Source organism: Schistocerca nitens, chromosome 5, assembly GCF_023898315.1.
Source record: "Schistocerca nitens isolate TAMUIC-IGC-003100 chromosome 5, iqSchNite1.1, whole genome shotgun sequence".
NCBI lineage: Eukaryota > Metazoa > Arthropoda > Insecta > Orthoptera > Acrididae > Schistocerca > Schistocerca nitens.
Genome location: NC_064618.1, coordinates 828,322,468 through 828,348,898, shown reverse-complemented (window position 1 = coordinate 828,348,898; position 26,431 = coordinate 828,322,468). Strand labels below are relative to the sequence as shown.

Below are 26,431 nucleotides of genomic sequence, written 5' to 3'. Positions count from 1 at the left end.
CCCTTAGGTGTACGCCCATTGTGTGAGAATATTTCGTTATAAAATTGTATCGTCACACGGTGTTACGGAATGTCTAAAAAAAAATACGCTCATTCTGATGTTTCCTGAAAGTGGCTCTTGTTCACGCTATACAAATGTCTACTATTCCGGGAAGAGACGAGACCTCTGACGAATTCGTGATAACAAGGAGCAAGGATTCTGCGCAGCTGCGACCTCGGATTGGGATAACGACTCGTGAATCGTGGGACTCCTCTGTCGGGAAGAAGATGGGGGAACGCCAAAAGATAACGGCGTCCGTCCAGCTGAATTATGATGTTGAAATGTGTGCAGTATCTGGTACGCTTCCATAGGCATGTGGCGTAGTAAGGCAGGATCTTTCACAATTTCTGTTGATTGTGGACGTCTACGATACCATTTAGTTTTTAAACATTTTTCACATCAACTTTCAATTGTGGAGAACCTGATTCATCTTTTTGGACTTACCGATTACAAATCGATGGTTCCATACGCCACCGGGTTATACTACTAAAATTATTTTTCTTAACAAGTCACAAAAAACTTGTGGAACACAACCCTATTTTAACATCATTCATGAAAAATGTCGACGATATTTTTAATTAACTTAACCAAACGATATTATGTTACATTAATGTCGTGGCGTAACATTCATAACTTTGAAAGATGGCTCTGAGCACTATGGGACTTAACATCTGAGGTCATCAGTCCCCTAGAACTTAGAACTGCTTAAACCTAACTAACCTAAGGACATCACACACATCCATGCCCGAGGCAGGATTCGAACCTGCGAACGTAGCAGTCGCGCGGTTCCGGACTGAAGCGCCTAAAACCGCTCGGCGACCGAGGTCAGCTTTAACTTTTTAAGATATGTAATTGATTTTGTTACACTCATAAATACCTTTTACTTTGATAGTAACTGCAAAGATTTCCTATTTATGATAAACATTGAATATTTCGTAATTATGTCAAATTTTAAGTACGGAAGTTCATAAACTGTTATTTTGACTCATAGAATGTTCTAGTTACTCCTAGAACGAAGCATAATTGATACGCATAGTACTTTCGCTGCAACAGGTGCCACTAATGTTTCGACAGTGAGGATGAGTACAAATTAAGTCTCTTAACTAACTGAATGTAAAGAGCAATTGCTATTTTTTGCTTACTGAACAACAAGAAGTGGAATAAACGGCAGATATATGAAAAGTAAGTTAAAATAGTTCAGTCTATTCCCATGGAAAAACACTGGACCTACTGTTTGTTTTATCAGGGTTATACAGATATCGCAACTCCTGGATACTGACGCCAACTACAAGTATAAACTTTCAAATTGTCATTAAGTTTCATCTTAACTACTTACTCAAATATTACGGTAATAGTGGAAGACACTAACAAGCAATAAATTTACGCTAATACATTTCGTCACATTGGTGAGAGGTACTTTAAAGCGGGAAACAATTCTAAAGCGGGAAACAATTCAGTTTGCTTCCAAACGCCTGTTGCTTTACCGGCTGTTGCACCAGCAAATGAAGGATTAACAAAGCAGAAACGTCGTCGCTAGAGACTGAAGATGACGTTTGTGCGGTAATGATCGAGACGAAGGTAGAAACGCCGAAGATAAATCACGGATTTTGTCCGGGCCAATTTGGCGCGGACACACACAATTTAAGTACGCATGAGAACGCGAGAGAGCGTTTACACACTTCCAGCTTCGTTCAGTATCTCAGCTCATGTTTGCTTCCGAAACTACCAACAATGTTCGTATAAAAAGTACAGTGATATACGTAATTATAGCAAAGAGCAAGATAACGGTCTTTGTGCGCTTCAGTCATGTTACGGAACAACACTTCTCTTGACGGGAAAATACTCTTACACCGCCCCACATTGTTTCTGCTCATGTGAAACATACTGTGTGGCGCTAGAAGATGGACAGTAGGACCGAAAACGATTTGTTAAAATGAAAGAATTGATAAATAGTGCCTGCTTGCTGTAAATACATTAGCAATACTTCTATTGAGTGTGCACATGCCTCGTTATATAACAACAATTTCGTGTGGCTCAATGGCCTGGTGCAAGTCTTTCCAGAAGAATCCACCTCGGCGACTTGCGTGTCCCCAACCTGCCTCAATCATCAACCCGGGGGAAGGGACCCACAGTCCATCGTGCAAACCGAACTATGTATCGTTTGTGAAGACTCATCGCATCGTTGAGAGGTGAAGGCTCTGTTTAAACCAAGAGTCCGTCGTCAGACAGAGATAAGATCCCGCGACCTATCAGTGCTCAGTCAAGCGCTTTGCGACCCAGGCCAGACAGATACTTCGAGTTGCACATTCCAGATACAGATCAGTCGTTTGGTTTTGCTTCTTTGTAGCAATTAACAGAAACAATCAAGCGGAGTTATGTAATGTATTACGAGTAATTTCACACGTACGTCGGAATGCTAACAGAATTTTCATTTCGCCAGTACGACATTTATACACAAATCAAAAAACGTTTCGCATCACCTCAGTTCCGAGAGTTCCGGAACCTGTACAGAAAATTGGAATAAAGTCAACATAAACATAATTTCCGTTCTTTTTATTGCTCATGAGAACCACACATTGCATATTATACCACCATACAGCGAGGCCTTCAGAGGTGGTGGTCCAGATTGCTGTACACACCGGTACCTCTAATACCCAGTAGCTCGTCCTCTTTCATCGACGCACGCCTGTATTCGTCGTGGCATATTATCCACAAGTTCATCAAGGCACTGTTGGTTCAGATTGTCCCACTCCTCAACGGCGATTCAGCGTAGATTCCTCAGAGTGGTTGGTGGGTGACGTCGTCCATAAACAGCCCTTTTTAAGCTATCCCAGGCACGGTCGATAGGGTTCATGTCTGGAGAACATGCTGGCCACCCTAGTCGAGCGATTTCATTATCCTGAAGGAAGTCATTCACAATATGTGCACGATGGGGGTGGGGGGCGAATTGTCGTCCATGAAGACTAATGCCTCGCCAATACGCTGCCGACATGGTTGCGCTATCGGTCGGACAATGGCATTCACGTGTCGTACAACCGTTACGGCGCCTTCCATGACCACCAGCGGCGTACGTCGGCCCCACATAATGCCTCCCCTAAACAGCGGGGAACCTCCACCTTGCTGCATTCGCTGGACAATGTGTCTAAGGCGTTCAGCCTAACCGGGTTGCCTCCAAACACGCCTCCGACGATTGTCTGGTTGAAGACATATGCGACACTCATCTGTGAAGAGAACGTGATGCCAATCCTGACCGGTCCATTCGGCATGTTGTTGGACCCATCTGTGCCGCGCTGCATTGTGTCGAGGTTGCAAATATGGACCTCGTCATGGACGTCGGGAGTGAAGATGCGCATCATGCAGCCTATTGCGCACAGTTTCAGTCGTAACACGACGTCCTGTGGCTTCACGAAAAGCATTGTTCAACATGGTGGCGTAGCTGTCAGCGTTCCTCCGAGTCATAATCCGTAGGTAGCGGTCATCCACTGCAGTAGTATCCCTCGGGCGGCCTGACCGAGGCAAGTAATCGACAGTGCCTGTCTCTCTGTATCTCCTCCATGTCCGAACAACATCGCTTTGGTTCACTACGAGACGCCTGGACACTTCCCTTGTTGAGAGCCCTTCCTGACTAAGTTACAATGCGGACGCGATCGAACCGCGGTATCGACCATCTAGGCATGGTTGAACTACAGACAACACGAGCCGTGTACCTCCTTCCTGGTAAAAAGACTGGAACTGATCGACTGTCGGACTCCCTCCGTCTGATAGGCGCAGCTCATGCATGGTTGTTTACTTCTTTGGATGGGTTCAGTGCCATCTCCGAACAGTCGAAGGAACCATGTCTGTGATAAAACATCCACAGTGAACGTCTATCTCCAGAAGTTCTGGAAACTGGGGTGATGCAGAACTTTTTTTGATGTGTATAATTTAGTGCATAAATGGCAACAGGAGATGCTGTTCCCGAACTGTGTCCTTGCGATTTTGGAAATTGTGTTCATCGTGAAATTGTCAAAGAGGAGCATATTTTCTAGAAAAATGAATTTATGCTTCAACAAACGCATGCAAAGGGTGCATTGTGTACTTGTTCCGCGACTAATCACCTTGTGAATCATCTCTGTTAACTACTGTCGTCAATACGTAAGGACAGGGCCGAGAGAAAGCCATAGGAGTTCATCCGTGAGCATTCATTTAGTCCAGTAGGAGTCCATTGGCACTCTTAACCAGTAACCACTTGTCATGCTTTACAAGTAGTTTCGAGATACAGTCTGACCTAGAATTTTAGCGTTGCTTGCTCTCCTTTCAACGTACACTACGCAAAAACTGTATGCGCATAGCCTAATTAAAAGATTTTCAATTATAAATTCTTGGGGCAATGTACCAAAGCGTCACACTCTGAAAAAAAAAATTTTGCTTGTTAAAAAGAACTAAACGTGATTCATTCAGGTTGCAAAACATACTGCAAGTGATGACCGTCCGAGGCGCTTCTTAGCGTGTCTAGCAGACATCTACACAACCCCCCCCCCCTCTCTCTCTCTCTCTCTCTCTCTCTCTCTCTCTCTCTCTCTCTCTCTCTCTCTTCTCCCCCCCCCCCCCCCCCCCCCACACACACACACATTATTGCTAAGACTTTAAGTAATCTATGCCGTTGTCTTGACAACACCTGGAAATGGTTCCTGACGAGGAAGGTGTCATTTACTCGTGCAAACATTTGTGACTAAACTGGGCCGCCCCCGGCTTGAAGTACGGAAGGATTATTCCAGGTGCATCTGTAGGAAATTCCCGTTGCTGTCTAGCCTCGCAGTGTGGGTGCCGTTAACTGGCGCAGCAAACGTTGTCAGCGGAGGACGGCGGTGACGCCATGTCGATTGCCGCGACGTGATAATCGGTCGAAGCGACACTTACGGGAATGCCAACGGTGCTGCAGGTTTAGAGTAACAAGTCAATTCAAAACTCCTAACCTGATGACTAACGGTCTCTCACCACGAATACACGGATGAATTTCCCAGAGATAACATTTCTGGTTTACTTGTTATAGTTTCACAAATTATTTGCTAGGAGGCATCGTCGTTTGCTTCAACGAAATTCATCAAGCCGTCCATATGGGGTATGATGGAACTAATTGGTTCCACTGGTTTGTTATAGATGTTACGTTCTCTAGCAATCTCTGTTAAGTCCACTTCTCATCTACGGTATATTTTATATTCACCAGTTCCATACACTAACATTCGCCCCGCCCCCTCGCACCAAACTTCCAAAGAACAGTCAGATTACGTATTTCAAAGGGAGTAAGGCATTACATTCACGTGAGCTGGAATTTGGAATTTAATTACACAAATAATGAATATGTAACTAGTTGTAACCTAGAAAATGAGGTGCACTGTTAGCAGACATGGCAAGGACAGAAGTACACTCCCCCAACAGGGGACCATGTATGGATGCGCTTCGTACAAAGTGTAGGAAATCCATAACATCGTTTTTGTCGTAAACGAAAAACTACTCGTTTCTACTCTTTCCTGCATTATGTTTCCTCTGAATTACTGAATCTGAGTGGACTGAAACAAAGCATTATGAAAGGAAATTCAGCTGCACCAGAGAATCTTGTTTATGTTCTTCCACGCTTAGATGTTACAACGTACCTGAGGAAATTTTGTAGTGTGATGATGCGGATGGACGAGAAACCATATGTTTGCAAGTATGTCTGTATTTATGCATGCACTGTAAATAAGAGTTCGAGCTATTCGTATAAATATTGCCGTAGCTGTAGGTCACTTAGCATCAAGAGATGGTATGCTAGATGAAAGAGTATTGGCGTGCAGAGTTGTGTGTTTCTTATAGGCGTGCCACTTAATCACTGTTGAGGAAGTGAATATCTCAGGTGCTTCAATGACCCACGTTGTGTTGTTACATTCAGATTGTTTAGAGTGCAGCAGGAATGAGAACTTTTGCCTTGAGAACGCTTTCCACTAATTAAGCTCGACCTCGTCGCTCAACGAAGAGCAACTGCTGCAGCATGTAAACTAGAAATGGTGCTGTGGTGTGACATGCCACCAGAGGGCAGTTGACAAATGTGATTCGATGTATAGTTTGGAAGGATGAATACATGTATTGAGGGTTGTGTGAATGCTGCGAAAAGGCGAAATAAATGCCACATAAGAGAACCTTTCTGACATCTTTTAAACGAATATACCGCCAGTTGCCTGTTTTATTGTTTATTTAATTACAACCCAGGTTTCGGCCTTTTACGCCATTTTCAAGTACCTGATTTTATGTCTTTAACATATATTGCAGAATACTTAAAATGATGTCACTTGTTAAGTGTCCTGCAATATACACTCCTGGAAATTGAAATAAGAACACCGTGAATTCATTGTCCCAGGAAGGGGAAACTTTATTGACACATTCCTGGGGTCAGATACATCACATGATCACACTGACAGAACCACAGGCACATAGACACAGGCAACAGGGCATGCACAATGTCGGCACTAGTACAGTGTCGGCACTAGTACAGTGTATATCCACCTTTCGCAGCAATGCAGGCTGCTATTCTCCCATGGAGACGATCGTAGAGATGCTGGATGTAGTCCTGTGGAACGGCTTGCCATGCCATTTCCACCTGGCGCCTCAGTTGGACCAGCGTTCGTGCTGGACGTGCAGACCGCGTGAGACGACGCTTCATCCAGTCCCAAACATGCTCAATGGGGGACAGATCCGGAGATCTTGCTGGCCAGGGTAGTTGACTTACACCTTCTAGAGCACGTTGGGTGGCACGGGATACATGCGGACGTGCATTGTCCTGTTGGAACAGCAAGTTCCCTTGCCGGTCTAGGAATGGTAGAACGATGGGTTCGATGACGGTTTGGATGTACCGTGCACTATTCAGTGTCCCCTCGACGATCACCAGTGGTGTACGGCCAGTGTAGGAGATCGCTCCCCACACCATGATGCCGGGTGTTGGCCCTGTGTGCCTCGGTCGTATGCAGTCCTGATTGTGGCGCTCACCTGCACGGCGCCAAACACGCATACGACCATCATTGGCACCAAGGCAGAAGCGACTCTCATCGCTGAAGACGACACGTCTCCATTCGTCCCTCCATTCACGCCTGTCGCGACAGCACTGGAGGCGGGCTGCACGATGTTGGGGCGTGAGCGGAAGACGGCCTAACGGTGTGCGGGACCGTAGCCCAGCTTCATGGAGACGGTTGCGAATGGTCCTCGCCGATACCCCAGGAGCAACAGTGTCCCTAATTTGCTGGGAAGTGGCGGTGCGGTCCCCTACGGCACTGCGTAGGATCCTACGGTCTTGTCGTGCATCCGTGCGTCGCTGCGGTCCGGTCCCAGGTCGACGGGCACGTGCACCTTCCGCCGACCACTGGCGACAACATCGATGTACTGTGGAGACCTCACGCCCCACGTGTTGAGCAATTCGGCGGTACGTCCACCCGGCCTCCCGCATGCCCACTATACGCCCTCGCTCAAAGTCCCTCAACTGCACATACGGTTCACGTCCACGCTGTCGCGGCATGCTACCAGTGTTAAAGACTGCGATGGAGCTCCGTATGCCACGGCAAACTGGCTGACACTGACGGCGGCGGTGCACAAATGCTGCGCAGCTAGCGCCATTCGACGGCCAACACCGCGGTTCCTGGTGTGTCCGCTGTGCCGTGCGTGTGATCATTGCTTGTACAGCCCTCTCGCAGTGTCCGGAGCAAGTATGGTGGGTCTGACACACCGGTGTCAATGTGTTCTTTTTTCCATTTCCAGGAGTGTATGTTAAACACACAAACTCAAACACCTGAAAATGGCATAAAAGGCCGAAACCTCGGCTGTACTCCAACAATAAACGCCGTGTGTTGCTTTAAAAATTCTGCTTGACTGTTGCCCAGCAATATCAAAAACTATTTTTTGGTATCCTTTGTACCAGTGTGTTATTAGCACAGTTGTACGTGGACGTATCTGAAATTGAAATTCAGTTGTATGAAATGTTAACCCGACACAATACAGCTGCATTAAAACTACAAGAAACGACCGAAACAACATAGAAAATGATAAATACAACATATTATATACACATTACTATTAACTTGTCTCAATTTCTTGCTGAGTGGCACGTAGAAGTGATGATAATGTTGGATGTGGGGTTCTCAACTGCATGGTCATCAGTGCCATTACGAAGTGTGAACATGCTATTCTCGAGTGTATATGTGGGGGGGGGGGGGGGGGGGGGGCAGCTTAAAATGCACTGAAGTCAACCTATAAAACATAAAATAATCGTTGACATGATACATTAAATTATAAAACTGAAAATCGAGGAATAATACCTGCGTGGTCGATTTCATTGACCACAGTTTGTCGTTCGCCACTTCCATACATTCGGTTTCTCTATGACGCATGATTCTTCTGCCAGAGAAAGAGATGAAAAATATCCACCATGGTTTAACAACTAAATTCGTAAAATGCTGAGTAAGCAAATGCTGTTGCACTCTCGGTTCAAAACGAAACGCGCAAATGAAGACAGGCAAAGGACAGTGTAGATTTGTGCGTCTTTGAAAAGATCTATGCGTGAAGCATACAACCACAACCGACATCCTACGCAAAATATCTGACCGAGAAACTGACAAAATTCTGGTTCTATGTAAAGTCACTAAGCTGGTCTAAGGCTCCCATCCAGTTACCCGTCGATCAGTAGCAAAATTAAAGTCAAAGTTTTAAATTTCGCGCTTAAGAAATCGTTCATGCGGGAGACTCGTACAAACATACCATCGTTTGACCAACGAACAGACTCTCGTATGCACGACACTGTAATAAGCATCAGTGGCATAGGGAAACAACGGGAAGAGTTGAAAACAAATAAGTCGTCAGGTCCACGTGGAATCCCAATTTACCGCACTGGTCCCTTGCATTCATTGCGAATATCTCGCCCAGCGAAAGTCCCCAGCGACTGCGAAAAATAGCCGGTGCTTCTATATCTGAGTACAAGAATGGATCAGCTAAATTACAGACCGAAACCCTAGCACTGGTTTGCAGCAGAAACCATGAGTATGTTCTTAGTTCGAATATAAAACATTTCTTTGAAACCGAGAAACTTATGTCCACCAATAAGCGAAGTTTTAAGAAGTATCCCTCGTTCGAAACTCAGCTTGCCCTTTTCTCTGGTAATATGCTGCGAACTATGGGTGAAGAGCGACAGGCAGATTCCATATTTGCAGATTTAGATTTCCGGACAGTCGTTTTCCCTCTCGAGTGCAACAGGAGAGAAAATGATTAGTTGTGGTACAGGGTACCATCCACCACGCACCGTACGTTGGCTTACGGAGTATGTATGTAGAAGCAAATAATGCTGTACAACGGGACGGTACATTGACATTGAACACCATCCCTACACGATTCTTTGATTGCTTTGTCGGCTGTGTCGTTTCCCTGCATCCCACGTGTCCACGTACTCAGTCTCACAAGACAGACCACCTGCTTGGCTCGGCGTTGGATACGCTGTAAGGTGTCATGGGCGATCTGAAACAACTGGTGTACTGGATACATGCGGTGAACCGCTTCTAGCACACTTAACGAGTCAAAACAGACGATAAACTTTGGGACTGTGATGCCTTTGAATCCATTGCAATATCGTCATAATACGATAAGACCCATGAACCATGGACCTTGCCGTTGGTGGGGAGGCTTGCGTGCCTCAGCGATACAGATGGCCGTACCGTAGGTGCAACCAAAACGGAGGGGTATCTGTAGAGAGGCCAGAAAAACGTGTGGTTCCTGAAGAGGGGCAGCAGCGTCTTCAGTAGTTGCAGGGGCACCAGTTTGGATGATTGACTGACCTGGCCTTGTAACACTAACCAAAATGGCCTTGCTGTTCTGGTACTGCGAACGGCTGAAAGCAAGGGGAAACTACAGCCGTAATTTTTCCCGAGGACATGCAGCTTTACTGTACGATTTTGTACAGAAACCAGATGGCAGTTATAAGAGTCGAGGTACATGAAAGGGAAGCAGTGGTTGGGAAAGGAGTGAGACAGGGTTGTAGCCTCTCCCCGATGTTATTCAATCTGTATATTGAACAAGCAGTAAAGGAAACAAAAGAAAAATTCGGAGTAGGTATTAAAATTCATGGAGAAGAAGTAAAAACTTTGAGGTTCGCCGATGACATTGTAATTCTGTCAGAGACAGCAAAGGACTTGGAAGAGCAGTTGAACGGAATGGACAGGGTCTTGAAAGGAGGATATAAGATGTACATCAACAAAAGCAAAACGAGGATAATGGAATGTAGTCAAATTAAATCGGGTGATGCTGAGGGGATTAGATTAGGAAATGAGACAAAGTAGTAAAGGAGTTTTGCTATTTAGGGAGTAAAATAACTGATGATGGTCGAAGAAGAGAGGATATAAAATGTAGACTGGCAATGGCAAGGAAATCGTTTCTGAAGAAGAGAAATTTGTTAACATCGAGTATAGATTTAAGTGTCAGGAAGTCGTTTCTGAAAGTATTTGTATGGAGTGTAGCCATGTATGGAAGTGAAACATGGACGATAACCAGTTTGGACAAGAAGAGAATAGAAGCTTTCGAAATGTGGTGCTACAGAAGAATGCTGAAGATAAGGTGGGTAGATCACGTAACTAATGAGGAGGTATTGAATAGGATTGGGGAGAAGAGAAGTTTGTGGCACAACTTGACTAGAAGAAGGGATCGGTTGGTAGGACATGTTTTGAGGCATCAAGGGATCACAAATTTAGCATTGGAGGGCAGCGTGGAGGGTAAAAATCGTAGAGGGAGACCAAGAGATCAATACACTAAGCAGATTCAGAAGGATGTAGGTTGCAGTAGGTACTGGGAGATGAAGAAGCTTGCACAGGATAGAGTAGCATGGAGAGCTGCATCAAACCAGTCTCAGGACTGAAGACCACAACAACAACACGATAAGACTCGGCATCAAAATTTGTAATGTGTTCCAGAAGGCATACTTGCAAACCCCATCATGGAAAACAGTTGAACAGCGGAGTGTCTTTCCTGGCTGTGACCCATTCGTATATACAACGATAACGGTTCAACTACATATCCATCGATTACCTCTACAGACGCCAATTAACTTTGTCTATGTGTAGCAACTATGTAGAAATAGTGTACGCAGGCAGGCAACATGCACCAAATGGGACTAATTTGACTCGTCACGTAACATTCATGACGATGTCGCCCCACCGTACACTTCCAACAGTACTCATTTACCGTATTTAAACTCCCCTCATGAATGGTGCGATATTACCAACAGGGCTGCTATGGGAACGAAATTAATCTGTCCTTCATATCTCACAAGACAGATCTGTATTGCTCTCCTATGAAAATCTATGCAATTAACTTTTGTAATATTAGGTTCCTCGTCGTCCAGTCACAAACCGCTGGTTCGAATATTAATGCGAATGAGCGCAAACACTAGCCAACAGCTCTGCATTCTTGCAGTCATCAGTTTTACCACATTATCCCAGAACCGAGACATTTTGCAGGACAACGAGCGAGGAGCTGTTTCGTAGTACAATTTTTCTGATGTGTAGACAGTAGATCAGCGCCAAGAGAAGACAAAATATCTCCTCCTCTTGAAATACGTTAGCCTGTCAGCGCTTATTGCTCACACAAGTGTTGAATTTTTGTGTGTGCCACATTCCTTGACACAGAATAGGATGGTTCACCGTGGATAAAATCAGAAAACAGATACTGAAATTCCAGCAGTAAGTGGATAGTATTGTTACAAGCAAAAAAAGTCTGCCTTATTCGTTTACAACTCAGTCGGTACATCTTAATAATAGGGTTTTTAATCATTCCTATCAGTCAAACGAAGGGTGTTTGCTTCATTAAAACGGAATATCGGGGATTTCTACCCTAGAGAACATAATAAAGACCCCAAAAACGAACAATCGGTATGCATGTAACAGCATGCGCTACCTAATATGTTCCACAACGGAATCTTCCGTGACTCATACTTCGGGTCTATGGTGGCAGAAAGGTAGGATCAAGTGTTTTGGGTAGCCATTGGGCTAGGGACCATTTTGAATATACAACAGAAAGATCGTCTTGCTACAACTATCGTATAGCACAGGGTCGAAGTATGAATATTGCACACTTCCTCTAGCTTAGGCAGATTGATTGATTCTTCTTGCATTAGATTTCGTTTACGGTGCGCCTTAAGAGGTTTATAAAGTCGCTGTTTAGTTCGTACGCCGTTCCTGAGAAAAACAGAAAAAAACCATTTTACACCTTTTTCGCCGTCAGCTGTGGATATCTAAATAACCGCAGCAAATTGCTCAAATTTTAACGATATATTCTCTAGGCATTTATCTGGGAGAGTCACTTCCAGTTTCAGAAATCTTTATCCGTTATCGAGAAAAAGCCCCATAAACCTGGTTTCTGGGTACCAAAATGAGCCACCGATCCCAAGACGGTTATGCACAACATCTTTAACCGTTTCCGAGATACAGAGGTTCAAAGTTAATATACTTGTACTCACAAAACACAAACTTAAAATCCGGTGTGAAGCGAAACTGTAGTTCGTAACTTGACGTAACACGAATAAGTATGTTGTAAAGAGTCTCCGTTATCATCAGAATGGTTCTGGGAACCCCATGTTGTTGTACTGAAGCATATGAAAAATGTTTGTGCACATAAAATCCGGTCTGAGGTGCAAAAATTATATAGTTTTGCCTTCTTTCAATTTTACATATGTAAACTATGAAAGATGATTAACTGAAACCCTCAGCTACCGACAGGTGTTGTTGACATACCTCGATGAGGACAGCTGAAAATGTGTGCCCCGACCGGGACTCGAACCCGGGATCTCCTGCTTACATGGCAGACGCTCTATCCATCTGAGCCACCGAGGACACAGATGAATAGCGCGACTGCAGGGACTTATCCCTAGCACGCCTCCCGTGAGACTCACATTCCCAACTGTCCACAATTCTACATATGTAATGTACCTTACAGACATTTGCCCATTCACTCATTACTCGCGCACGCTTTGGCGATTCCCGTAACAATTTGGGCAACCTGTGCGCATTCGCACAGACGAAGGTGGCTGGGTAGCCTTTAACTATATATATGAAGACAGTAACTGTTCTCGAAAGAACAGATTACTGCTGTTGACCGTGCAACTTTTCCCTGTAATAAATGATGACTAACTGAAACCCTCAGCTGCCGACAGGTGTTGTTGACATACCTGCCATGTAAGCAGGAGATCCCGGGTTCGAGTCCCGGTCGGGGCACACATTTTCAGCTGTCCTCATCGAGGTATGTCAACAACACCTGTCGGCAGCTGAGGGTTTCAGTTAGTCATCATTTATTACAGGGAAAAGCTGCACGGTCAACAACAGTAATCTGTTCTTTCGAGAACAGTTACTGTCTTCATATAAACTATAAAAATTTTACTGATCCATGAAGCTTTTTTCCCTATGAGTGACATCCCCTGCTTTGGCAGGGGGAAAGAAGATGGCCAGTGAAAAAAATGCTCCTAGTCGAGCACAAAAATGTCCAATATTCTCCTTCTTATTAAAAGACTGATAGAAAAATGGGATACCATGTGCCCCAGTCTACCTTCCGCAGCATCTTTAAAAATTTCCCCAGAAATGTTGGCACCGATCATATTCGCGTTTTTTATGCTGAAAGGGGAGACAGTGGCAGTGGGAAAGAGAAGACGGAAAAGTAATTAATACTAGAAGATAGACAGTGGTTGTGGTATAAAAAGAAAAGACGAAACAATAGCACAGAGAGAAAGAGAGGGACACAGTGGCAGCGGAACATAGTTGACAGTGACAGACAGTGCTAGAAACGAAGAGTGAACATGGCAGTGACAGTGGAAAAGGAGACCGCATATAGGACGCTGGTGCGACCAATTCTTGAGTACTGCTCGAGTGTTTGGGATACGTACTAAGTCTGACTGAAGGAAAACATCGAAGCAATCCAGAGGCGGGCTGCTAGATGCTTACCGATAGCTTCGAACAACACGTGTTATGAAGATGCTTCGGGAACTGAAATGCGAATCCTTGGAGGGAAAGCGACGTTCTTTTCGATCAACACTATTGAGAAAATTTAGAGAACCAGTATTTGAAGCTGACTGCCGAACAATTCTACTGCCGAACAATTCCACTGCCGCGCGTAAGGATACGAGAAATTAGGGCTTATACGGAGGTATATAGACAGTCGTTTCTCGCGCGCTCTATTTGCTAGTGGAACAGGAGGGGAAATGACAAGCAGTGGTACAGTGTAGCCTCCGCCACGCACCGTAGGGTGGTTTGCGGAGTATCTACGTAGATGTAGAAGGGATAAAGAGAAGGACAAAGTGCGTGAGAGCCAGTGATAATGTGAGACAGTCTATGACAATGACAACGAGGAAGAGACAGACAGCGAGGGAGTGAGAGAGGGAGAGATAGAGGGAGGGTGGGAGAGAGGGAGGGAGGAAGAGAGGGAGAGATGGAGGAAGAGAGGGAGAGATGGAGGAAGAGAGGGAGAGATGGAGGGAGAGAGGGAGGGAGGGAGGGAGAGATGCAGGGGGAATGAATGAATGAGATAGTAGCAGCAAGAGAGAGTAAAAGGAAGACACTGACAGTGATAATAACGACACAGCTGTAGCAGGACAAAGCGAAGAAGATTTTGGCTGGGAGACACGAGACATTGACGGAGAGAATAAAAGGGATGTCGATGAGTTTGGCTTGATAAACGATTGAGGAAGGGCAACTGGGAGTGGACGGGATGTGAGCGAGTTACAGGTGAGGGGCGGGGGGATCTTGTGAGAGAGGTGAGCTGCACGTTAATTGCGTGTTAATAGGAGCGCGATTATGTTCGCATGCCAAAATTTTTAAGGATGCTGAGGAAGGGAGAATGAGGCTACTGGTACCCCACTTTCTGTAGAGACTGTTAATAAACATGGGCATATTCGCTATTTTTGTGCTCCAGTATCAGCATTTTTCCGCTGGAACAAAATTTATCTCAAGGTGCAGAGGCACTTAACAGCGTTCGACCGCGAATGTGACTCGGCTCTTGTACATTTTTCTTCACTAAAACACTAGAGCACACGGGTCAAAATTTTCTACTGTCCGTTTAGCTTCAGTTGGTTTCGAAATTACTGACGCTTCTGCACAGGACTTCGTTGATGCAGTATGTCAAAAACTGACTGACTGACAGACCAAAGACTTTTTACAAACAATCTTCCAGGTTCTGGACAGTAAAAACGTTTAGTTGTCAGTAGACATCTTGAGCTAAAAGCAGATGAGCCGCTTCACAAGTTTAAGAAATGTATTGGAAATTTTTTCAAAAGTAAAACAGGCCTTTTTGGGTAACTTTAAGGAATTGAAATGCATTGTACACCACCTCACCACACACCAATGGCGGTAGAAACTTTACACGCAATGAAGTCAAAACGAAAGAGTAATGCGTTGTTAGTGTCAGGCCAATAACTGAATGTTACACGCGTGTAGCATAGGAACCAGGCTTTTTTATCGTGAAAGTTTACATGCAATTATAAGAAAAAACTACCACAATAGAAATAAACAACAGTTTTGTCACACTGATGGGGCGAAAATTGATGTGCTAAAAAATGTACATTACCACGGACTGCTTTGAGCACTAGGCTCAGCGTGGTCTTCGTCAGTAGCATCAAGCGCTGGCGCATCTTGCCGCGTGCTACTGGCTCCATGCCTGAACCCCGACTGAGGCGGCAAGAAAGAATCAGGGCTCAGGTATCGGGCAGCAGCTGCCACCCGCAGGTGGAGCAGATGCGGCGCGGACACCTGCCGCGGCGGCAGCTGGCCGGCCCAACACCCGGAGCGGCAACAGCTCGTGCCCACCGGGACAATCACTGCCTCAGCTGCCTTCCGGACGTCTTGTCTGAGGTGTGACGTAGTCTCGTGTTGCCTTTCTATTAGTCCGCAAGACATGGATGACAAAGCGAGAGAGAAGTGCTGGTGTCCAGGTCAAGGATGAGGGGGGGGAGGGATGGGATGGGAGGGGGGATTGGTGTGTAGGAAATCCTGCACATACTCCGCAGACCACTGCAAAGTACTTGTAAATAATAGATTTCAGCTGTCAGTCGTCCTTTTTAAATGTTATTGGCAAATCTAGATTTAAGCTAGAAACTAGCCATTCTCAATGCTTAGAATACAAGAGGTACGTAGTTAGATGTCATAAAAAGTTGCAATTAATGGCTTAACTCATATGGTTTGTATATTACATACCACTATCATTTTTGATCAATGCATGTAATGCCTCTTGGAAAGGATTCATCCACGGTTCATTGAATACTACTGTTTGCGGAAGACTGGCTGTATGGAGAACACATCGGTTGGTTACATGGCGCCATCTGTGTGAACTACATATAAACCTCAAGGGAAGTAAATCACATCAAATTTAATTACATAAACTGAAACATAAGTAAAATTCCTAAATTGTCGTCCGACTTATTTCATATTTATCATCAAGTAATAAAATTTCCATGTTCACTCCTTGTGAGTCCGTTATTATTATTATTATTATTATTATTATTAAAACATTTAAATTACGTCAGGTGGGTAAAACTTTTTAAAATTTTATTAAACATTTGTTAAAATTTATAAAACACTAGAGTACACGTGCTGTATACACCTATTACTTAATATGGCTTAAATATATTTATTTCTTTATTATAACTCCCTTTATTAAAACATGATAAGTATATTGTTCATCATATTTACTAAATAGTTCATAGATGGCGCCAAACATCAGTCAGATGCATGGTTACTACAATTTGGGATAGCTTCAGTCTGGAACCGCGCGCCCGCTACGGTCGCAGGTTCGCATTCTGCCTCGGGTATGGATGTATGTGGTGTCCTTAGGTTAGCTAGGTTTAAGTAGTTCTAAGTTCTAGGGGGCTGATGACCTCAGAGGTTAAGTCCCATATTGCTCAGAGCCATTTGAACCATTGCTTCTAGTGTTTTATAAATTTTAACAAATTTTTAAAATATTTACCCACCTCACTCACAAGGAGTGAACATGGAAATTTTATTACTTGATGATAAATATGAAATAAGTCGGACGACAATTTAGGAATTTTACTTGCATTACATACATTGATAAAAAATGATGGTGGTATGTAATATACAAACCATATGAGTTAAGCCATTAATTGCAACTTTTTATGACATCTAACTACGTACATCTTGTATTCTTAGCATTGAGAATGGCTAGTTTCCAGCTGAAATATAGATATGCCAATAAAAATTTAAAAAGGACGATTGATAGCTGAAATCTATTATTTCCAAGTCAATATAACAGTCGCTGAGTGCAACAGCCTTCTGAATGGAACGTAACCTGACTGTACAGTACGTTTTGGACAGCATTTTGCATCTCTTATTACACCCGTCCTTTCCTTTCCTACAAGATTTGTATATGGAGCGTGGCAAAATGAGCGATATTATGCGTTTTCAAACACCCTGCGCCTATTTTACCATATGCGAAACAAACCGCTGGAAAAATGTCTTGCAACTCCTGCATATTTGCGAGCGTGAGAGAGCTGAGGTACAAGCGGGACAGGGAATGCTAGAACAAGCCTTATGAAACTAAAAGAGAAACTTTACTTAGAAATAAATAAAACAATAACCAAAACGAAGGTAGTGTGTTGGAAAGTGCTCGTATTTGCACACTTGTGAAAACAAAATCTGCTGCTGGATAACTTCAACAAGGTCGGACACTCTGAGGCGCGTTCTACACGACGTGAACGAGACGTTACTGCTGCAGTCTGTACAACTCTTCAACAACGACCCTCCCGAGATCGGCCAGTGGGTGACGAGCGCTCCAGGAAATACAATCAGTCGAGTTCCCGTCAGCAGATACTTAGGCCATACCACTCGATTTGCATCCTGCCTCCTGCAGCGAGGTGTTCAACAGGTGTGCTCACACATTATCGCCTTGAAAGACTAACGATTTGGCGAAGTGCTGACTGTACTCAAACTGCCCTCGATAGCGATGAGATATCCGACGTGATAACGGCCCAGAACATGACTATCCTATCTCTCAGCTGATCCTTGGAGGCAGTACTCTTGAGAAATGTTCTGGATGTCTCCACACTCTTCTACGACGAACGAAGAAACCCGACGTCACTGATCCAGATTGCGCTCCAGGTGTCTTCTAGTCCAACTTCTTCTCGCTCCATCAAGCTGAAAGGTTTGTACTGTTGTTCGTAATGGACTTCCCAAAAGCAAATTGATCGTGAGGAGTCAAAGTACTACCTGGGTCGAAACACCCCCCCCCCCCCCCCCAGGTGCCACAAAAAAAGGCAGCGCGCTATTCTGTAGCATTTTCCTCGGGATATCTAGGAACCAAAATTTGTAGGCTAGGCACCGGTCATCAGCTAGTTTTCTTGACTGCGGGCAACCATTGCGAAACATATCTTCAAAGTTGCACCTTCAGGTACTGTCGTTGTGATCGAGGCCAATCAGGAGGGCATCATCCTGTACTGACAAACTTTCTTTCTGTGAAGTGTCAACATGCGCACGGTCTAAGGCTGAAATGTTGACAGACTGAACACTGTTCACAAGCCGTATTGTCCCGTTAACGATCGGAGACACCGAGATCTACTGAAATGCACTAGGAACGTAGGTTTGCTTTTATTTTCATTATACAGGCGGAAGGAATATACAGGGTGTTTAAAAAAATACTTTTACTAACTTTGGGGACGGGTTCCCTACAGCAAAACAAGAAAAATGGTTCATAAAAAAATATGTTCGAAAATCTTCCGTTTTCGAGTAATTAATGAAAGCTGACGTTCAACGGCTTTCCAGGAACAACCCAACAACTTCAATTATCTATGCTCCAGTTTGATTCACTGTATGCTAGATGGTGTTTTGTTGCCAAGGAGGCTTGTTTATATTCGTCATTCGTCTGTCCTCAACGTGTCCATTGTGTACATATATTAAATAAAGGTTATGAATTAACTGAAAGTGCTCTGTTCAAACATGGCACGATATTCATTTCGTGAGCAGGCAGACATGGTTTTCACGTACGGCCGCGCGAGTAGTAATGGACGAAAGGCTGCACGGCTGTATCAGACGGCCTTTCCAGACCGCAGACATCCGACTCATCTAACCTCTGATGCTGTGCATCGTCTAGTTGCCGAGACAGAATTCATAGCTCCACAGACTACTGACCGAAGAAGACCATGTGTTGCTCGTACGACTAACCGGGAAGAGCACGCTCTATAGGCTGTCGAAGAAGAGGCAGGTATGAGCGCAACACAAATAGCTCTGTCATGTGGTACACCAAGTTCAGCGTGGAGAATACTTCACGAGCAACTCATTTATCCGTATCACCCTCCACGGGAGAACTTCGCCGACGGTTTGTTGCGGAAACTGCCAGTTCGTTGTTTGTCCCTTCAAATTTGTTTGCAGACGAGGCAACGTTTGGAAGAGATGGAATAACATATTTCCACAACTAACGTGTATGAACTGATTGCAGTCCTCGTGCTACAATACAGGCTACACATCAGTGTCAGTTTAACATTACTGTGTGGGCTGGAATTGTAATTGACCGGGGCCATACATTCGCCCAGCACGTCTTTCAGCTGACAGACACGTTATTCAGAACACCTTAGAAGACTTGATGGAAATTGTGCCCCTGCAAATAAAAAGCAACACGTAGTTTATGCAAGATGGAGTTCCAGGACATTTCAGTCTCAATGATCGACATGCTGTGGCTTTTATCTACCATGACGGACGGACAGCTAGAAGAGGATTAGGTCCATGGCCTACACGTTCCACCGACCTCAGTCCTTTGGATTATCATCTCTGGGGCACCTTGAACAATTAGTCTATGCAGTTGTACGCTTTCGGACATATGTTCATATGAACCACCTTGTTTTGTGTAAAGAACGTTTTCCCAAAGTTAGTGAAAGTATTTTTGAAGTATCCTGTATAGAGGGACTCTACAAGGAACATGAATTGGTTGGTTGGTTGGTTTCGGGGAAGGAGACCAGACAGCGAGGTCATCGGTCTCATTAGGGAAGGATGGGGAAGGAATTCGGCCGTGCCCTTTCAGAGGAACCATCCCGGCATTTGCCTGGAGTGATTTAGGGAAATCACGGAAAACCTAAATCAGGATGGCCGGACGCGGGATTGAACCGTCGTCCTCCCGAATGCGAGTCCAGTGTCTAACCACTGCGCCACCTCGCTCGGTGAACATGAATTGAAGGCAATATTATACAACAGCAAGAGCAAGTAGATGAACCGAAGTGGAAGGTAAAACGCTGCGGGAAGAATTTGTCAGACCATTGAAAGATCTGAGTCGAAACAAGGCCTCTGGAGTATATATTGTTCCCCAAGAGTTATTGCGATTCTCCGCAGTACTACTCATGACAAAGATATTTCCCCTGTTATGCAAGATATATGAGACAGGCGAAATCTCTCAGGCATCAAGAAGAATTAAATTCCAGTTGCAAGGAAAGCAGGTGCTGACAGGTCTGCATATTACCGATCTATCTTGTTAATAAGTCATGGTCGCAAAACACTGACTCAAATTACTTACAGAGGAATGGAAAAACTAGAAGAAACCGAATTGGGGGAAGAACAGTTTGGGTTCCGGGGAGACAGTACCGACTTTATGACTTGTCTTAGAAGACCGGTTAAAGGTAGGCAAATCCAGCCGTGTAGCCTTACAGAAGCCTTTGAAACTGTTGACTGGAATACACTCTTTGAAATTCCGAACGTATCAGGGATAAAATGTAGGGAGCAGAAGGTTGTACACAACTCAGAAAAAAAAACGAGATTACAGTTTCAAGAGTCGAAGGACATGAAAGGGAAATGGTAGTTGAGAAGGGTGTGAGACAGGGTTGTAGCCAATTCCCAAGGTTGTTCAATCTGTACATTGAGCAGTCCGTAAAGGAAACGAGAGAAATTTGGAAAAGGAGTTAAAGTTCAGGAAGAAGTTGAAGTTTGTAGATGACGTTGTAATCTGTCGCAGACAGCAAAGGACTTTGAAGATCAGTTGAAGAGAACGGGTGGTGCCTTGAAAGTACGAAACAAGATTAATATCAACATATGTTAAACAAGGGTAATGTAACGTAGCCGCATTAAATCGGACGATGGAGAGGGAACTGAACTAATTAAATGTCACACTGAAAGTAGTATATGAGTTCTGCTATTTGAGCAGGAAAATAACTGTATCCTGTATTCACCGCAGTTTCAAATGATTTGGTGTAGTTGCTATATTCTCGTTTACACTAACCTTATGCATTAAAACAATTTAAAAATCTTACATCAGATTGAAGGAGGGGCGTATGCCGTGTAAGATACCCTTTGCCCTTCCATTGCTAGGGAAACAATCAAAAAACCGGTCTGGAGTGTCCTGCGCTATGAACTGGGCAGCCATAATACACTAGTGACCATTAAAATTGCTACATCAAGAAGAAATGCAGATGATATACGGGTATTCATTGGACAAATGTATTATACTAGAACTAACATGTGATTACGTTTTAACCGAGCGAGGTGGCGCGGTGGTAGCACACTGGACTCGCAATTAGGAGGACGACGGTTCAATCCCGCGTCCGGCCATCCTGATTTAGGTTTTCCGTGATTTCCCTAAATCGCTCCAGGCAAATGCTGGGATGGTTTCTTTGAAAGGGCACGGCCGACTTCCTTCCCCATCCTTCCCTAATCCGATGGTACCGATGACCTCTCTGTTTGGCATCCTCCCCCAAACAACCCAGTGAGTGTGTGATTACGTTTCCACGCAATTTGGGGGCATAGATCCTGCGAAATCAGTACCCAGAACAACCAAGTCTGGCCGTCATAACGACCTTGATACGCCTGGGCATTGAGTCAAACAGAGCTTGGATGGCGTGTACAGGTACAGCTGCCCATGCAGCTTCAACACGATACCACAATTCATCAAGAGTAGTGACTAGCGTATTGTGACGAGCCAGTTGCTCGGCCATCATTGACCAGACGTTTTCAATTGGTGAGAGATCTGGAGAATGTGCTGGCCAGGGCAACAGTCGAACATTTTCTGTATCCAGAAATGCCCGTACAGGACCTGCAACATGCGGTCGTGCATTATCCTGCTGAAATGTAGGGTTTCGCAGGGATCGAATGAAGGGTAGAGCCACGGGACGTAACACATCTGAAATGTAATGTCAACTGTTCAAAGTGCCGTCAATGCGAACAAGAGGTGCCCGAGACGTGTAACCAATGGCACCCCATACCATCACGCCGGTGAGACGCCAGTATGGCGATGACGAATACACGCTTCCAATGTGCGTTCACCGCGATGTCCCCAAACACGGATGCGACCATCATGATGCTGTAAACAGAACCTGAGTTCATCCGGTCAACTGCTGTTTGTGGATGAGAAATCGGTTGGAAACTTTCCTCATGTCAGCACGTTGTAAGTGTCGCCACCGGCGCCAACCTTGTATGAATGGTCTGAAAAGCTAATGATTTGCATATCACAGCATCTTCTTCCTGTCGGTTAAATTTCGCGTCTGTAGGAAGTCATCTTCGTGATGTAGCAATTTTAATGGTAAATAGTGAAGTTCAATAAAATCTTCTCGGTTTACAAGCCGCGTCAACTCGAATAAAACACTCGAGCTTTCGATAGCTGTCTCCGCCATCGACAGGAGTTACGATCACCGACTGCTGGGGCCGACACGATGTTCTGCTTGCACTGAGGTGACAACTCGTAGGACATCGATATGCATAAATACAGATGGCGGTGGTATGGCGTGCACAACGTATGAAAGGGTAGTGGAGACGGAGCATTCAGGCGAATCATGTGAGAAAGTCTTTATTATGGTCGCCGTGGGGAGATAACAGAGTTTGAACGCGGAATGGTAGTTGGAGCTAGACGCATGGGATATTCGATTTCGGAAATCGTTGTGGATTCAATATTCCGAGATCCTCAGTGTCAAGGGCGCGCCGAGAATACCCAATTTCAGGCATTCTCTCTCACCACGGACAACGCGCTGGCCGACAGCTTTCACTTAAAAGACCAAGAGTAGCGGTGTTTGCAAAGATTTTTCAGTGCCAACAGAAAATAACTGCAACACTGCGTGAAATAACCGCAGAAATCAATATGGGGCGTCCGACGAACGTGTCCGTTAGGACAGCGCGGCAAGTTTTGGCGTTAATGGACTACAGCAGCAGACGACTGCCTTTGCTAACAGCACATCACCCGCAGTGCCTCTCCTCGGCTCGTGACCATATCAGTTGGACCGTAGACGACTGGCCTGGTCAGACGAACCCCGATTTCAGATGGTAAGAGTTGATGGCAGTGTTCGAGTGTGGCGCAGACTCTATGAAGCCGTGGATCCGAGCTGTCAACAGGGCACTGCGCAAACTGGTGGTGGCTCCATAATGGTGTGGCCTGTGTTTACATGAAATGGACTGGGTCCACTGGCCCAACGGAACCGATCATTGACTGGAAATGGTTATGTTCAGCTACTTGGAGATCATTTGCAGCCATTCAACGATGAAATTTATATCGATGATAATGCGTCATGTCACCGGACCACAATTGTCACGATCGGTCTGCAGAACATTCTGGACAATTCGAGCGACGTGAATCCCACCGAGGGCAGTTCATGCACGAAACCCAGCACCGGCAACACTTTCGCACACAGGCAGCATGGCTCAGTATTTCTATAGGGCACTTCCAATGACTTGTTGAGTCCATGCCATGTCGAGTTGCTGCACTACTCCGGGCAAAAGTAGGTCCGACATATTAGGAGGTATCCCACGACTTGTCACCTCAGTGTAATGGTAGCGCCTGGAACCTTCCAGAGAGGGCCGGAGTGCCGCATGCGCGGGAGGCAAGGTTCGGCAGCTGCTAGCCGGTCCGTCCCTCCACGGGACTGGGTAACGACCCGATGATGATGATGATTAGTGTTTTAGGGCGCACAACAACGAGGTTATCAGCGCCCGTTCCCAAAATAAATGTTGACGAGTTAACGACCCGAGACGTGAGGGTCGGCGCTACGTTGGAAGTGCCGCTCCCGCGTCACTACAGAACGTCAAGCCTATCGACAAGATTTTATCGAAGCATGCTACCGCGAAAGATTCCGTGGATATCCATAATTCTGATATCCCACGTTCCTCATTGTGTCCAACGCGACCTTGTAACACTGTTTGAAGGCACTATGTTAGAAAGCTGGTGTATATTCTCGTAGGCAGTACCTCGCCTATGGAAAACTGCTCTACGATACGATAGATAGATAGATAGATAGATAGCACTAAATGCTGCGCCGCATACATAATCTTCATGATTCTACTCTCCAGAGCAAAGGTGATATCTCAGTTAACTGCCTTGATATCGAGATACCCAGCTATGCGGCAGGCAGAACAGCTGCCCCTGCTCTCTCCAGCATTAAGTAAACAAAAACAACCATAACAACAACAAGAGCAAGAGCATTCACCGCAAATCGAACTTGGTTATTCCACACATACGTAACAGTTCAGTATCAGTTTCAAGACAGCCAGAACATGTAATGGATACTGACTAGTAGAGCGGTGTTTAAGAACAGCCATTTGTTCGTGGAACCTTCCCGCCACTCCTCGCTCGAATCCTTGATAAGCTAACTAGTCCCAGAAACCTACAACAACTTCTTTGTGACGCGCATCTCACGTCTGTTCTGTAAAAACGACACGAATATCCTTTTCAAGATATGCACAATTGATACTATTAATTGTTTCCCTAAATATTAGAATTATTTGCATACGTTACCTCTGAGTGTCACTGTGCATACTTCTATCCCGATGTGCAATTTTAGGCGACTCACTCCGCATGAAGAGCATAGAAGAACTGTTTTGCAGACTAGTTCTTCCCTGGCAATCTTCATAATAATCATACACTTGCAATGCGGCAGCACGTAATGCCTATACAGTTTTGGTTTCAGCTGACCTATCTCAGTAGCTTAATTATACCGCACTGAAAATTGGATAATTGTTTGGTTTCCGTCTACGTCCAGTAAAGTCGCGTTAAAAATGAAAGGAGTAGCAATTAAGTTTGACTGAAGATATGGTAGTTGGAAATCCACAGATCCTCTATTTGACGAAACCACAGTTGCGAATTCAAGCAATGCCAAACTTACATTTTAATCTACATTGTTTTGACCAGGATTTGACTATAATTTTTAAGCAATTGCAAGTTTGTGGCTATTTCTTTCCGTAATTTCCTTCAAGACGACGGAAGAGCAACAGTTTGTTACACAATTATTCCTCGTTCCGTCGAGGAGTGTAATGATACACCGCAAACTGTACCATTTTATGCCATTGTAGCAGCGAGGTACGTATCAGGTTCGGAGAGAAACGTAAAACGGGAGGTGCGGGCAAACAGGAAGCCATAGCTACGGGTGAACCACGTGTTGGCTGCTCGTCACTCGATACCGCAAGAGCGAACAGAGGCCGAAGAGGAAGAGAATAACATGCTCCCCAGCAGCGTCGAAAGGGAGAACAGCGGGTCACTGTTCCCACCCACCACCATTCCTTTCTTACGGCTGCTGAGCGCTCCTCCATCCTAAGAGTACAGCCTCTACTCTCTTGAGTTATCATTCCCGTCCCAGTTTCAATTATGTAATATTGCATGCCATCTCCGAGTCAGAATAAACGCACAGGATAACAGGCAGATGGAATATTATAAGAGCTTCATTACATGGTAAATATTTTCATAGTCATTCTACATTACCGGACGATTTCCTGAAGCTGTATTTTCGCCTACACTGAACAAAATGAAGCAGGCAAAAATGAATACAAACGTCTCAAAAATGAGATCGACAGGAAGTGTAAAATGGATGACCAGAGATGGCTAGAGGACAAATGTAAGGATGTAGAGGCTTACCTCACTAGAGGTAAGATAAATACTGCCTACAGCAAAATTAAAGAGACCTTTGGATAAAAGAGAACCACTTGAATGAATATCAAGGGCTCAGATGGAAACCCAGTTCTAAGCAAAGAAGGGAAAGCAGAAAGGTGGAAGGAGTATATAGAGGTACTATACAAGGGCGATGTACTTGAGGACAATATTATGGAAATGGAAGAGGATGTAGATGAAGATGAAATGGGAGATATAATACTGTGTGAAGAGTTTGACAGAGCACTGAAAGACCTGAGTCGAAACAAGGCCCCCGGGGAAGACAACATTCCATTAGAACTACTGACAGCCTTGGGAGAGCCAGTCCTGACAAAACTCTACCATCTGGTGAGCAAGATGTATGAGACGGGCGAAATACCCTCAGGCTTCAAGAAGAATATAATAATTCCATTTCCAAAGAAAGCAGGTGTTGACAGATGTGAAAATTATCGAACTACCAGTTTAATAAGTCACAGCTGCAAAATACTAACGTGAATTCTTTACAGACGAATGGAAAAACTGATAGAAGCCGACCTCGGGG

General features: G+C 44.8%; 1 protein-coding gene across 3 annotated transcripts in view; it reads right to left on the bottom strand.

The window, feature by feature from the left end:
* Positions 1 to 26,431, bottom strand: part of LOC126259335 (ras-specific guanine nucleotide-releasing factor RalGPS2) — a 405,447-nt gene that overhangs the window by 170,948 nt on the left and 208,068 nt on the right. For 2 of the 3 annotated variants that reach the window (XM_049956037.1, XM_049956038.1), the window contains exon 1: positions 15,628 to 15,712. The exons of the other annotated variant lie outside the window; for it this stretch is intronic. In XM_049956037.1, coding sequence (XP_049811994.1) covers positions 15,628 to 15,691 — 64 coding nt within the window. In that variant the 5' untranslated portion in view covers positions 15,692 to 15,712. Of the gene's footprint in view, positions 1 to 15,627; positions 15,713 to 26,431 lie in introns of those variants that run through there. 3 annotated transcript variants of the gene reach the window in all.